Source organism: Puma concolor, chromosome D4 (genome assembly GCF_028749965.1).
Source record: "Puma concolor isolate L17-30 chromosome D4, mPumCon1.1.hap2, whole genome shotgun sequence".
Taxonomy (NCBI): Eukaryota; Metazoa; Chordata; class Mammalia; order Carnivora; family Felidae; genus Puma; species Puma concolor.
Genome location: NC_141679.1, coordinates 30332629 through 30344553, shown reverse-complemented (window position 1 = coordinate 30344553; position 11925 = coordinate 30332629). Strand labels below are relative to the sequence as shown.

The 11925-nt window shown below is 50.7% G+C and overlaps 1 protein-coding gene across 2 annotated transcripts; it reads right to left on the bottom strand.

Annotated features, from left to right (window-relative positions):
- Positions 1-1381: 1381 nt before the first annotated feature.
- LOC147574792 (uncharacterized) lies at positions 1382-10941 on the bottom strand. 2 transcript variants are annotated; one of them, XR_015243511.1, is made up of 5 exons: positions 10597-10941; positions 9779-9910; positions 9523-9656; positions 4263-4299; positions 1382-1681 (listed from the first exon to the last, which is right to left on the bottom strand). XR_015243511.1 is itself a non-coding variant. In XM_086685176.1 (4 exons), the coding sequence occupies exon 1, from the start codon at positions 10551-10553 to the stop codon at positions 9957-9959; it is 597 nt and encodes a 198-aa protein (XP_086541302.1). In that variant the 5' UTR covers positions 10554-10577; the 3' UTR covers positions 1382-1681; positions 4263-4299; positions 9523-9656; positions 9779-9956. The 2 variants fall into 2 exon arrangements, 1 of the variants encoding a protein (XP_086541302.1); XM_086685176.1 differs by lacking the exon at positions 10597-10941 and having other exon boundaries at positions 9779-10577.
- Between the last annotated feature and the right edge of the window lie 984 nt (positions 10942-11925).

The window sequence follows — 11925 nt, the reverse complement described above, 5'->3', positions numbered from 1 at the left end:
ATAAAAGTATCTATCCAAGAATTGGGACCAAAACACTGCACACTACAGATGCCTCCAGAAGCACTGGCCTAGGTCAGGTTCACCTCCATTCCTTACTGGTTTGCCTGCTTGCACTCTGACCCCTCTTCCACACATTCTCAACGTTGACCAGAGTGCGCTTTACTAAACAGCAAGGCTAACCTTGTGTCTGTCTGTCTTGGGCAAAGATTTTCAGTTGTTTCATACTTGCTTTAAGGGAAATCTCAACCCCCTTAGCTGGGCACACGGAGCCCCCTGGGCTCCAGCGATGCCCCTGCCCGGCCTCACGGATCCTCATCCTGTGATGGATCTGCCATCACATCCGGCGCCCTGGCACCTTCTCTTGATTGCAGTGCCTTTGCCCCCGTGTCCCACCCACCTAATTCTTGTTTGTGTGTTAAAGGCCAAGGAAGCCTCTGAAAGTCTAGGCCTCACCATTGCCACATGTGTGATTAATCATGGGGAAATGAGCCTCCTTGGCATTGACAAAAATGTAAGACGCTGTAAAGTAAGAGGTCAGGCACTGTGATGGGCCACATGAGGGAAGCTTCAGGCAAGTGGGCACTCCTCAAATGTGGCTGGAAGATCCTCTGGCCTCTAGCATGTGTTTCTGGGTCTCTCCTGGTTCCTTCTCCAGATACATTAGCAAGCTGGAATGATCTGGGGGTCCTTCAAAGCTGGCAGGTGGTGGCATCAGACAACAGGACCTGTTGGCATGAACCCGTCGTCATGAAGTGCTTGGAAGATTCTGTCTTTACTTTCAACCTGGGAGGATAGAGAGAGGCTTTGGGCCAGCTTTCTGATGTGCTTTCCAATGTGCAGGTTGCTGACTGGGCCGAGCCGGTCACCACAACCCGGTGTGACCGCTGGCTCCTTCTTGGCTTCTTCCTGGGCCTCCCTCCCCATCCTGTGGGAGAAACCCACTCGCTGCCAGCCGGTGCTGGCCAAGATCCTGCTCTGGGAGTCTGGATTCGAACTGTGTGCCCAACTCAGAATAGGTTTTTGAGTGACTACTGAACGACCATAGACAGAAAGGGCCTCTCTTACTTCATGATGCCTACAAGAAGGGGCATTGTCATTCTGAGGCCAGCTGTCCTTCCTGGAGGCCTAGTTCCCAGCCTCCTGGTGACAGTGTTTTTTGTTTTTTTGCTTTTTTTAAACAGTAAAAAATCTTTATATTATACATAGATCTAATGGAGGAATTAGGAATTATTTATGGTTTCCTGCAATCCTCCCAGGTATAATATGTCAGATTCAAACTGGAAACTATGCCTGGAATGAAATCCTACTTGAAACAGTTTCTTGTGGTTCATATTAATGACTGGCGACTGGCAGGTTTACACAAACAAAATGAATATTATAATTTGGTGGATAAGCAAATAAATTACTTTTATAGGGTTTAGACACTTTCCATGGAAGCTTTGATTTATCCAAAGAAGCGTCTATGCATACAGGTTACTAAATTGCCAACATGAAACCCTTGAGTCCTGGTTCTTAGATTAAACGGGAGCTTGGGCCCTCTTCTCTGCAGACTTCTTGCTTAAATGGGGAAATAAAATACTTGATAAGTAGAAAGATTCTTTGTTGACATTTTTAAGCCAGCTGGGAGCCTTGAGAATTTGAGAATGGACCTTTTCACAGGCCATCAAGGGCCTGATGGAGTCTGTGGAAGACAAAGGCATTTTAGAGATGGCCAGCATTGTCTCTTGCCCACTCTGGAGCTGTCTTTGGCTCTGCCATCCCCAGGCTTTTGGTGAGATTTCAGCTGGTTTTAACTGCCCCAAGGTAAGACAGGGTCTTTTTGGGTTTTCATTGCCCTGGAGCATGACGTTACTGACAGATAAAAAGGCTCCCCCAGGACAGCTATTAAAGCTGAAGGGCTGCATTTGTATAAATACCCAAACAAACCCATCAGGGAGATATATGGCAAGAGACAAACTCTCAGAATCTCAGAGACAAAGATAAACAAAGCCGGTTGAAATGACAGAGCCAGACCAGACTGGGGTTCACAAGAAATGTCCCCTGAAGGAGCTGTCGCAGGCACACCTATGCGGAGAGACCAGGCTGAGAAAAAAAGGCTGAGCGAGGTGCTCAGTGTAACTTCTGTTTTAACAAAGCAGGACTCGCTCAGCTCAGCTCAAGTTGTACCAAATGAGATGAATTTGCTCTTTCCTGGAGGATCTGGTGGGAGACATGGGGGTGGGGAGTGACTTTTCAGATCTGGGGTCCCTGGTCTTTTCTTGATGAAGGAATGCTGGCCTCGGAGCTCAAGGTGTGTGTAGAAGGTTCCCAGTGGCGGGGTAGCTGGGTCCAGCCCGGGAGCTCTGAGGAAGGGGCGTGTGCAAGCTGCCACTATTGTCCCCCACCCCCCGCCTCCAGGCACATACAGAGCTCAGGGGCAGGCCTCCAGACAAATCCATGCTACCCCAGTGACCCATGATGTGCCACTGCTCAGCCGGGGGCCTGTGATTTAGTTTTTCTACCCTAATATGATTCTAATCTTGTCCACAGTAAGCTGGATCTAATAAAAAAAATGGTGGAATGCCTGTGTGCAGTTAATGTGGATGGAGGATGACCAACCAGCCGCTCCCGGAATAGGCCCCGATAAAGAGCTCCCAGACCAGGTCTTGGGACAGCAGGCAGGGGGGCAGGTCTGCAGTGAGCAGGGAAGGCTTATGTTACTGCAAAGCTGAACTAGGCGGTGGGTCCTCAGGGATGCGGAGTGAAGAGGGCTCAGGAATCTGTACGCTTACTTTTTCTTTGCAACCAGTTATATAAATACATACGCAAGCTGGTTGCTGCCCGAAGGGTTCTGGCATGCAGCCAAACCATCCCCTGGGTCCTGGCACTTGGACACCTCAGCTTTCTAGCATTTAGAAGGCAACTTGATTGGAGTAGGCTCTGGATTTTGCTGATGCCGGGAAATTATTTTCTCTTGGATTCAAACCCTGCTTTGCTTGTTGAGAAAGGGAGATGGTGTGTTCTGGATAGGCATTGGCGAGAGATACCTCATTCTGGTTATTTTGGATGCCTCCAAACACCCAGCACGGATCTCTGGGTGCCCTTGGTATACAAGCAACAATTGAGGCCTTGACTTGAGTGTCATCTCCTTGGGGACATCTTCCCTGACCAGTCTTGCTCAAAAAGCAACAAAAAAACAAAACAAACAAAACAGACAGAACAACATAAAATGACCCACCCTGGCATCTTTCATTTACACCACTTAACGCTATCTGGAAATATTTATTTCTTTGCTTGTTTATTATGTCTGTCCCTCTGGACATGAGGTCCAGGAGAGCAGGGACCTTATTTGCATGGTCATGGTTCTATCCCTAGCATCTAAAACGGTACAGAAACACTGTGGAATGAATGGATATACTTTAAAACATACCCAGGGTTTGTATTTATCAGGTTGGTAAGATACGCTGAAATGATTGTCATGAAGGATGAAGCCTATACTCACAGGTTCCTAGAAACAGGAGGCACAGCACAACACCATGCAGGGAGACCTAGGGGAACAGCAGTTATCCAACAGGAGGCAGAAGGAGAGAGGAGGAAGCATGGGCATGAGTCTTTACTGTGGTTTTCAAGGGGAAGGAGTCAGTGAGCAGGCTAAGCAGCTGAGCAGATTTAGGATTGGCTAGTATGCATAATTTCTGCAGACTCTGAGTCATGAGGGTGGTCCCTCATTGTCTAGCACCAGGAATATTGCCTGTAGTGCCTCCCAGACTGTAAAAGCCAGAAAGAAGAGGTGGTTTGGAGTCTAGGTTCCGGAGGGGGTAGTTTGCATATGAAAGACATGCAGGCAAGTTGTTTGCTATCTGCAGAAAATAGCTAATTCTGGGAAGGGCAGTCCCTTGCTTGGTTGGTCCCCAGGTTCCCAAGATGTCAAAGTATCATAAAGCACAGGCAGTAGAAAACATGATCAAGACAGAATGACGCTTTGACATGCATAGAAATGTAGAAGTTTACACAAATGTGAGAGAACCTTACATACTTGGAATGAGCTAAGACAACTAGGGCATCGTTCTATTTCTACAGGTCCCGAAATTGCCATGTTTCCTTTGGGTGGTTTTGCCAATGGAATACTCAGTGGGGAAAGATCTTTTCTGACATCACCTCTCCCCAACTTTTATTGAAGTATAACGTGTTTTCAGGGAATTGCATAAGGTACAGCTCATGAATGTTCATAAGCTGAATAGACCCAGGAAACCAGCACCCAGATAAAAAAAAGAGAACATTACCAGCAGTTGGAAGTCCTTCTTGTGTCCCTTCCATTTCCTACGGCAACATCGTGATGGTGCACAGGTTAGTTTTGTCTGTTTTTTAACTTCACATATATGGATTCATCATTTTTTTCTAATTATATTTGCAAAATTCATGCATATCATTGCATATGGTAGAAAACAGTTGCTTCTTACTGCTATACAGTATCCCATTGCGTGTACACACCCCAACTTATTTATCCATTCAAATGTTAAGGGCCACTTGGGAAATTTCCAGTTTGGTACTAGGACCCCTCCACTGACTTTTCCCCACTCGTGTGTCAGCCAGTCTTGCAGCTGAGAGCAACAGACCTTTCCCTGGGCAATTTGACTCAGAACGATGTATTTATTGGAACTGTTCAACGTAGCTCATAGAAGAAAAGGAGGGAGCAGCCGGGCTTTGAAAAGGGATGGACAAAGGGCAGGCATTTGGTGGAGCTGTGGAGTTATATGGACACAGCTGGGATGTCTACACCATTGCAAGCAAGGCCCTTCTCCGTGAGTCATGAGCGGGGAGAGGAGGAGGGCAGGCTGCAGGCTGGGGCCGCCATGTGCAATCTGACTCAGGGCTCACAAATGTTAGGAAAGGAAGGTGACTAGGAAGGAAGGAAGGAAGGAGAAGGAAAGAAGGAAGGAAGGAAGGAAGGAAGGAAGGAAGGAAGGAAGGACGGACCTTCTACTTGTGGCAACTCTGAATGACCACCCATCCTAACCTGGTATGGAACTGCAGGACCGGCCACTGGTTAGCAGTTACCAGGCCAGGAGGATGGCGGCGCACATGTGGCATTTCCGGAGCTCCCTGACACTTGTGACTGACTCCCAGGAGCAAGAGTCTGAAATCCAGTCTCCCAGGCATCAGATTGGGATGACTCTGGGCACAACTGACCCTCCAGAGTCCCCAGCAGAATCAGGCTGAGCCTACTCTCAGGAGATGTAGCCTGAAATCATGTCCTTGTTTGGCTTCCCCTTCTTTCCTCCGGGCTTCTCTCCCTCCATGACCCATCTACTCTGGTGCACTTCTTTAATATGTCACATGCAGACCGCATCTAGTCCTGGAACTGCTCCTAGAGAACTGGACCTGAGCTAAAGAATCTCATGAGCAAAAGTATGGTATGCATGTGTCTGTGGTGGATGGTATATGTAGGTATGGTGTGTGTGTGTGTGTGTGTGTGTGTGTGTGTGTGTGTGTGTGTGTGTGGTGTGGTGTGGTATATGTGTGTGTGCTGTATGTGTATGTGGTGTGTGTGCATGGTGTGTTTATGTGTGTGGCGTGTGTCACTAAGTCCGGGCTGTGAGGTGGAAGGAGAAGGGCTCTGATGCTGCCCTATGTCTTGAGGGTTTCTCTTCTGTGCCTTCTGCAGCCCAGAAGAGGTGACTGAGGTGGGGGAACTCTCCCACCCGCTCCCACAGCTCTGTCTCTTCCCCTCCTCATGATCCTGCTCCCAATCTCCTCCCTCTACCCTCTTCTCCCCTGTGCCAGGTATTAAGCTCCCAATCCACCCCATCCTCTCTCCTCCACAGGACTCCCAACCCTCCATTATGCGGGTCGCCCTTTGGGCTCTGCCAATAGGGGGCACCAGAGGGAGGCTGCAGGACCTGTCCCCTTCTGTTTGTTCCTGTTCCTGTCAGCATCACCCCACAACAGTCGACTGTGACCCCAACAGTGGTTGGGGGTTCCAGTTTTCCAGTTTGCTCTCCTCACTCCTGGGGTCTGCCTTATCCCCTCCCTCAGGGAGGCCAGCACCTGCTGGCAAGGAGGTCCACTTCAGAGACGTGAGCCCAGTCCTGGGAAGTCTACCTCCAAGCTTCCAAAGCTCCAGTGCCAGCTGGCACTGAGGTCTGGTTCCAACTCCTCAGGGCCCCTTCTCCAGGCTTCTAGGACCTGGGTTCTAAGATGCTGCCTTCTTCCCTTTGTTCCTCGGGAATGCCAGCTGCTTTCTTCAGTGATTCTCTGTGTGTCTCTTTTTAGAGTCTTTCAGCCCTCCAACACCTGTTCAACCAATTCACTATATTTAGCTGTCTCTATTAAAGTATGGGGCGGGGTCTGTCTTCCTGACAGTCTCCTAACTGGAAGTCCACTCTCCCTCTCCCCAGGGCTCCCAGAGGCATGGTCTCATGCATTGCTCAGGGTTCCCTTGCAAGTCAAGAGAGAAATCCAAATGATCAGTTTTAAAATTCAAATCTTGGGGCATCTGGTTGGCTTAGTAGGTAGAGCATATGACTCTTGATCTCAGTGTTGTAAGTTTGAGCCCCATGTTGGGTGGAGAGATGACTTAAAAATAAAATCTTAAAAAAAAATTCAACTCTTATTCAAGATTACTGATGAAACTATCAATGCAAACAAAGTGAAAAAGCTCCACAATGACTAAAATTGTGTATCGACAGAATCAAATCACCTCGACAAGGTTTTGATTGTTAAAGTCTGACTTAGGGAGTTGTTGGAAAATTCTATGTAGAGGAATAACAGGGTCAGACGTGTGGTGGGCTTCTGATGTGTTTTGGTTGCTCACTGTCTGTTCACACTACTCCCACCAACTGGTTCCATTCCATGCCGCCACCACTTTCAGTCCATGAGGTCAGGAGCTACTCTCCCAGACCAGAGGGAACACATGACTTAGGCCTGGCTCCTTCCTACAGGACTTGGAGTTGGCAGCACGCAAGCTGGAGTTTCTTTTGCCACTTTGCCACTGCATGCAGTCTGAGGATGAAGCCAGCTTTGGAAGAAGGGTAGACCTGAGTGGTGAGAAGGAGGCCCTGGGCCTCAGTGATGGCCATTGAGTTTCCATATCAAGCCAGTCCTGAAACCAGCCTCACATCAATAATTCTTCTTTTTGGTTAAGTCAGTTTGTGCCACTGCAATCAAAAGAGTTCTACCAGACGGATCTATAGATTTTTCTAGAAGACTTAAGAAGTGAAAGACGTGAAGGCACTGCAATGGTTGAAGCATTAGGACAGTGGTAGGAAATTCGAAAGGAGGAGGTAGAGTCAAGAAATGTTAAGACTTGGTTTCTGAGTAAACACAGTAATTGAGAGAAATGGAGACAACCAGTGAAAAAGATGACACTCAGATTTGGGAAATAAGGTTGAAGATTGATGGTGAAATCACTGAGTTGGGAGTTAAACACAGGAGCAAGATGAGTACAGAGCTGGAGACGAAGAAGTCCACTTTGGACACGAGTTGCCCGTGGATCGCCCAAGGCACTATGGTCACACCAGAGCAGCTGGGTGTGAGTGTGAAACTCAGGAGAGAGTCAGGGGTGGCACTGAAGGTTGGCAATCACCCCCACATAGACTGGTCACAAGCATGGCAATGAATGGAGATCGTCTGGTATGAGACTAACCCCAGGTTGAAGGCAGCCTGGCAGGACATGGAAAGGACAAGCTGAAAAACAGGAGCCTACCAGGGCAAGACTGACAGAGGTATAATGACAGATAGATGTGCAAGGACAGCCAGGAGAACAGCTTTCAAGGAAGGGAGCAAAACATTCAAGAAGGAGGTAGCGATTTGCTGTGTGATGTCATGGGCCACCCCATCCCATCTAGAAAGCCAAGAGAGTTCTCTCCTGAATGACCAGACTGATGAGGCAGATTTCAAATAATGTTCGTCTCTCACTTCTCTTCATACCCTCTGCTTATATCTTCTCCTCTTCCCAGTCACCAGTGCCTCTACCAAGGTGCTGGAAGGAAGGAAGGGGGAAAAAAAGAATGGAAGGGAAAAAGGTACTGATATAGGGACTCTGGCCAGGGAAAGGAAAGCTTTGGTTGCATGGTGTATGCAGCTCTGCCTCTGTTTATGATGTGACCAGACTATGGCACAGGAGGTGAATCATTTGGCTACTGGAGCAATAAGTTAGTAGCATTTCATAGGGGGTGCTTTGGTTCACTTTTGGTAAGCAATTAGTGTTTAAAAGAGGTAAAGTTAGGAAGGACCTAACTTTAGACCATCTTTGTAGATAAATGCCAATATGAAAACACCCCTCACCAGAAAAATAGTAAAATTCGTCTTGAGAAAAGAGAAAGCCACCCTTGTTTGGTTAGGATCTCTGGTTCCTCTTTCATTTGATGGACATCCAGGGGTTCTTAGATTCCAGCACCTAGCAAACCCTCCTATCATGATTAAGTCTTTCCAAACCTTGTATGTTGCACATCCTGCTGTATTTTTTGTTCTGGCCCCAGAGGAGACTGGGAAAACCTTTCAGCCTCTATTGGAGGTGGACGCCTCCTCATTCCTGCTGCAGCCCCATTTGAGAATAGAGCTTAGGCCACAGGATACAAGCTCCAAGCTGAGAATCTCAGGGCTCCATGCTGAAACTGTGCTGATTTTTTTTCCAAAGCATCAATTAGTATACTTTTTAGGTGTTAATACAAAAAGACATCAAAAATGCAGTTAAAAGAAATGACACGTGTTTACACATGTGTGGACTATTTCTGAAAAAGACATACAGGAAACTGCTAACAGTTAGGGATGGAAAAGCTTGCCCCTGGTTGAGAAGGAGGGAAACTGTATGCTTTTTTGTACCGTTTGAATTTCATTTTATGGATGTATACCACCAAATTAATTAAAAACTCTGTAAAAAAAAAGCAATAAAGCTGCTGATAGGGTATGTATTCCAGGAAGGAAAAGACAGCATAAGCATTACATAACAGATAAGGTCACAGAATTAAAACACAGGGATTCACTAGGGCAAATGCTAATCACATAGTCCCTGTTCACTGTTGACCTGGAGCCTCTGCCCATCTTACCCAGGTCATGGAAGGATGGGTGGGGAGGAATCACCCTAATTCCCAGGCAGGAAATGGGGGCAGGGTGGGTCCTGGAAAGGGGACTACTGCTGACTCCTGATTTCCCAGCCACTAGTTAGTGATGAAAATCCAACCCCCACCCAGGACAAAGGCAGCCCAGACATGGCCTCATTTATATGCAAAGGAAGTGGCCACAGGCTGATGCTTGGCAGGGGCTGGGGATGAGAGGACACTAGTGATGCCTGTGTTTGTGGGAGAATGAGGAATATGTTGCTAGTCCTCCCTGTGGGTGGGACACCTGTGGTGTCTCCAGGATGCTCCCAAGCAAGAGGAGCTGACTGAGGATAATAGAGAAAGCTGTCAGGTGAGCACAGGAGGGGGAGATAAATGTGGAGATGGTTCTAACTTGTCCAGGTCCAGAAATTCAGACCACTAATCCACTAAAGGCTGGTGGAAGAGCAATGGGGCCTCTGAGGCATTCCACATCAAACCTTACCTGACATCCACCTGCCCCATCCATTTAATACTGCTGTTAACAGATCGTTTGCTGCCACCTGGCCCCCAGGATACAGCTGGTACTGTGGGTCATTCCATCACCGTTGGGAAGGTCAAGGTTTCTGCAGAAGAGCACTGCAGTGGTAGAGAAACAGACTCAAGGGCAGACTGCCTGGTTCCATATTGCCTCTGCTGCTCTGTGTCTCAATTTCTTATTCTACAAAGCAGAGATACAAATAATACCTGATAATACCTACCCGGAAGGATTGTTGGCAGTTGAATGAGAATATCCATCTGAAGTGTTTAACAATGACGTGTATAGGAAGTCTTGCTCAATAAACGTGAGCCCAAGCCCTCAGTTTTTATTCCCCAGCCCAAGCATGCTTAACCTGAGTAACAGGGGAAATACGAGGTTTACCGAGGTCCCTATGTGCTTTAACACGCTTTGGGGGGAAATTGGTGTTGAAAATAGATTAGGAAGGGGAAGAGGCTAAAGACTAGAAATCCAGGGAGAAGTCTGCAGGCATCCAGACGGAAGATGGAGGGGCGGGAACTCGGGCCCTTGGCCGCAGGATTCGGGAAATATTTTGGAGAAATTCTCTCTAGGACTTGATAACAGGCTGCGAACGGGCACTTGGCCGAGGGCACCGGCTTTGCTGGCGGGAGGAAGGTTGGAAGGTAGGGAGGCGGCTGCGGGGCAGATCTTAAAGGTGTGGGAAGGAGACCGGCGGCTTGGGACTGGAAGCTGAAACAGCAGGCCCGGAGGCAGCGGTGAGTGCCGGGGTGGGGTTCGGGCTGGAGTCGGGGGACGGGGTGCCGGTTCCCGAGTGCAGCTGGCGGTCGTCTAGGTGCAGTGTGCGTAGGCGCTAAGCCCGATTTCCAACTCCGACAGTCAGCTGCGCGGCAGTCGGGCGGGCGTGGCGGAGCCGCAGGGGGCACTCGGCGACCCCGCGCTGGGGACCGGCTGGGAGTTCCCCGCTTCCCGCTCCCTCCCTCCCTTCCTCCGCCACTCTCCGGGCTCAGGGCTCCCATTCTGCCCAGCCCCCGGCGCCTCCGCCCTCCCGCTTCCCATGACCTCAGTTAGACGCGCTCGGGATCAAGTTCAGGCTGGTTTTCCAGCGGGCCGCGGGCCAGACCGCAGAAACCGCCGCCGTTCACACCCGGCGGCCGCGCGCCTCCCGCGGCCAGGGCGGGTCCGACGCGGGCGGCGGGGGACGGACCTCTCGGCTCGGCCCCCAGCCCCGGCGGCGGCTGGCCGAGGGGCTCGCCTTTCACTACCCGCTCAGTTCTAACCCGGCGGGGCCCGAGGGGTCTGCGCGCGGGGGAGATACGCCTCTGTGCGCCGCTAACTGGGGTGGGTGGGCCTGCAGGAACTCGCGCCCACCTCCTGTCCGGGCTCCCCCCGCCCCCGTCCAGTGCTAGTCACGGCCCACCCCTACCCCCACCCCCAGCCACCGTGAGCCCGAGATTTCCGCACCCCCACCCGCCGCAGCTCCCCGCCCACCTCCAACCAGCGATCCTTCCTCCCTCCCCAACACTAGCCGGGATTCTCCGCTCCGCTCCCCGAAAGCCCAGGATCCCTTTCCACCTCAAGCCCCTCGCCAGCCGGGATTCCCGCCCCCACGCCACACAGCCTACCGCAAGCCCAGGAGTTCCCCCTTCCACAGCCCACTGCAAACTAAGGGTCACTTCCCCTCCACCCCAGGCTCCACGCAGGTCCCGGATCTCTCTCCGCAATCCCCGAGCCATCCCAAGTCTGAGATCTCCCTCCAAGCTCTCGCTCACCACAAACTTGGGAACCCTTGCCCCGCCCCCCCGCCAGTTTTGGATCTCTTCCCATCCGTAGCCCTTTACAAGCCCCGTATACCCCTGACCCCGCTTGCCCCCCCCCCCCCCCCCCCCCGCGGGATTCCAAGCCCGGTCCAGTGCCCCAGACCTGGGGAGGGGGTTGGGTATTGTCACGCGCGGCACACTCTCCCAAGCTCAAGGGGGAGGCAGGACCCCACAAAGGGCTGCCCCTCCTCCCAGCCTCACGTTTCGCGGTGCACAAGCCTCCAGGCGCGACTGGGAACGGCAGCCGGCCACCCAGGGCTTCCTACGAACCCTAGAACTTAGGACTTTCCCGAGGTTTTCGGCTAACGGCAGATAACGCGCCCTGGAGGCGCAAGCCCCTGGAGTCTGCTTGCTTGTTTTCCATCACTACAGCCAGAGCGTAACTTAATTAGCTTCTCCTTTCCCCAAAGGGAGAAAATGAACCTGATTCGGAGGAGCAGATTGTCTCCTCGGCCTGGGTGCGATGAATCCCGGGCTCGGGTGTTGCGGCCCCGCAGCCCGGGTTTCCAGCGAAGATTCTCAGCGGCGGTGGGTGGCCTTCTGGAAACTTCAAACGGCTTTACTTTATTTG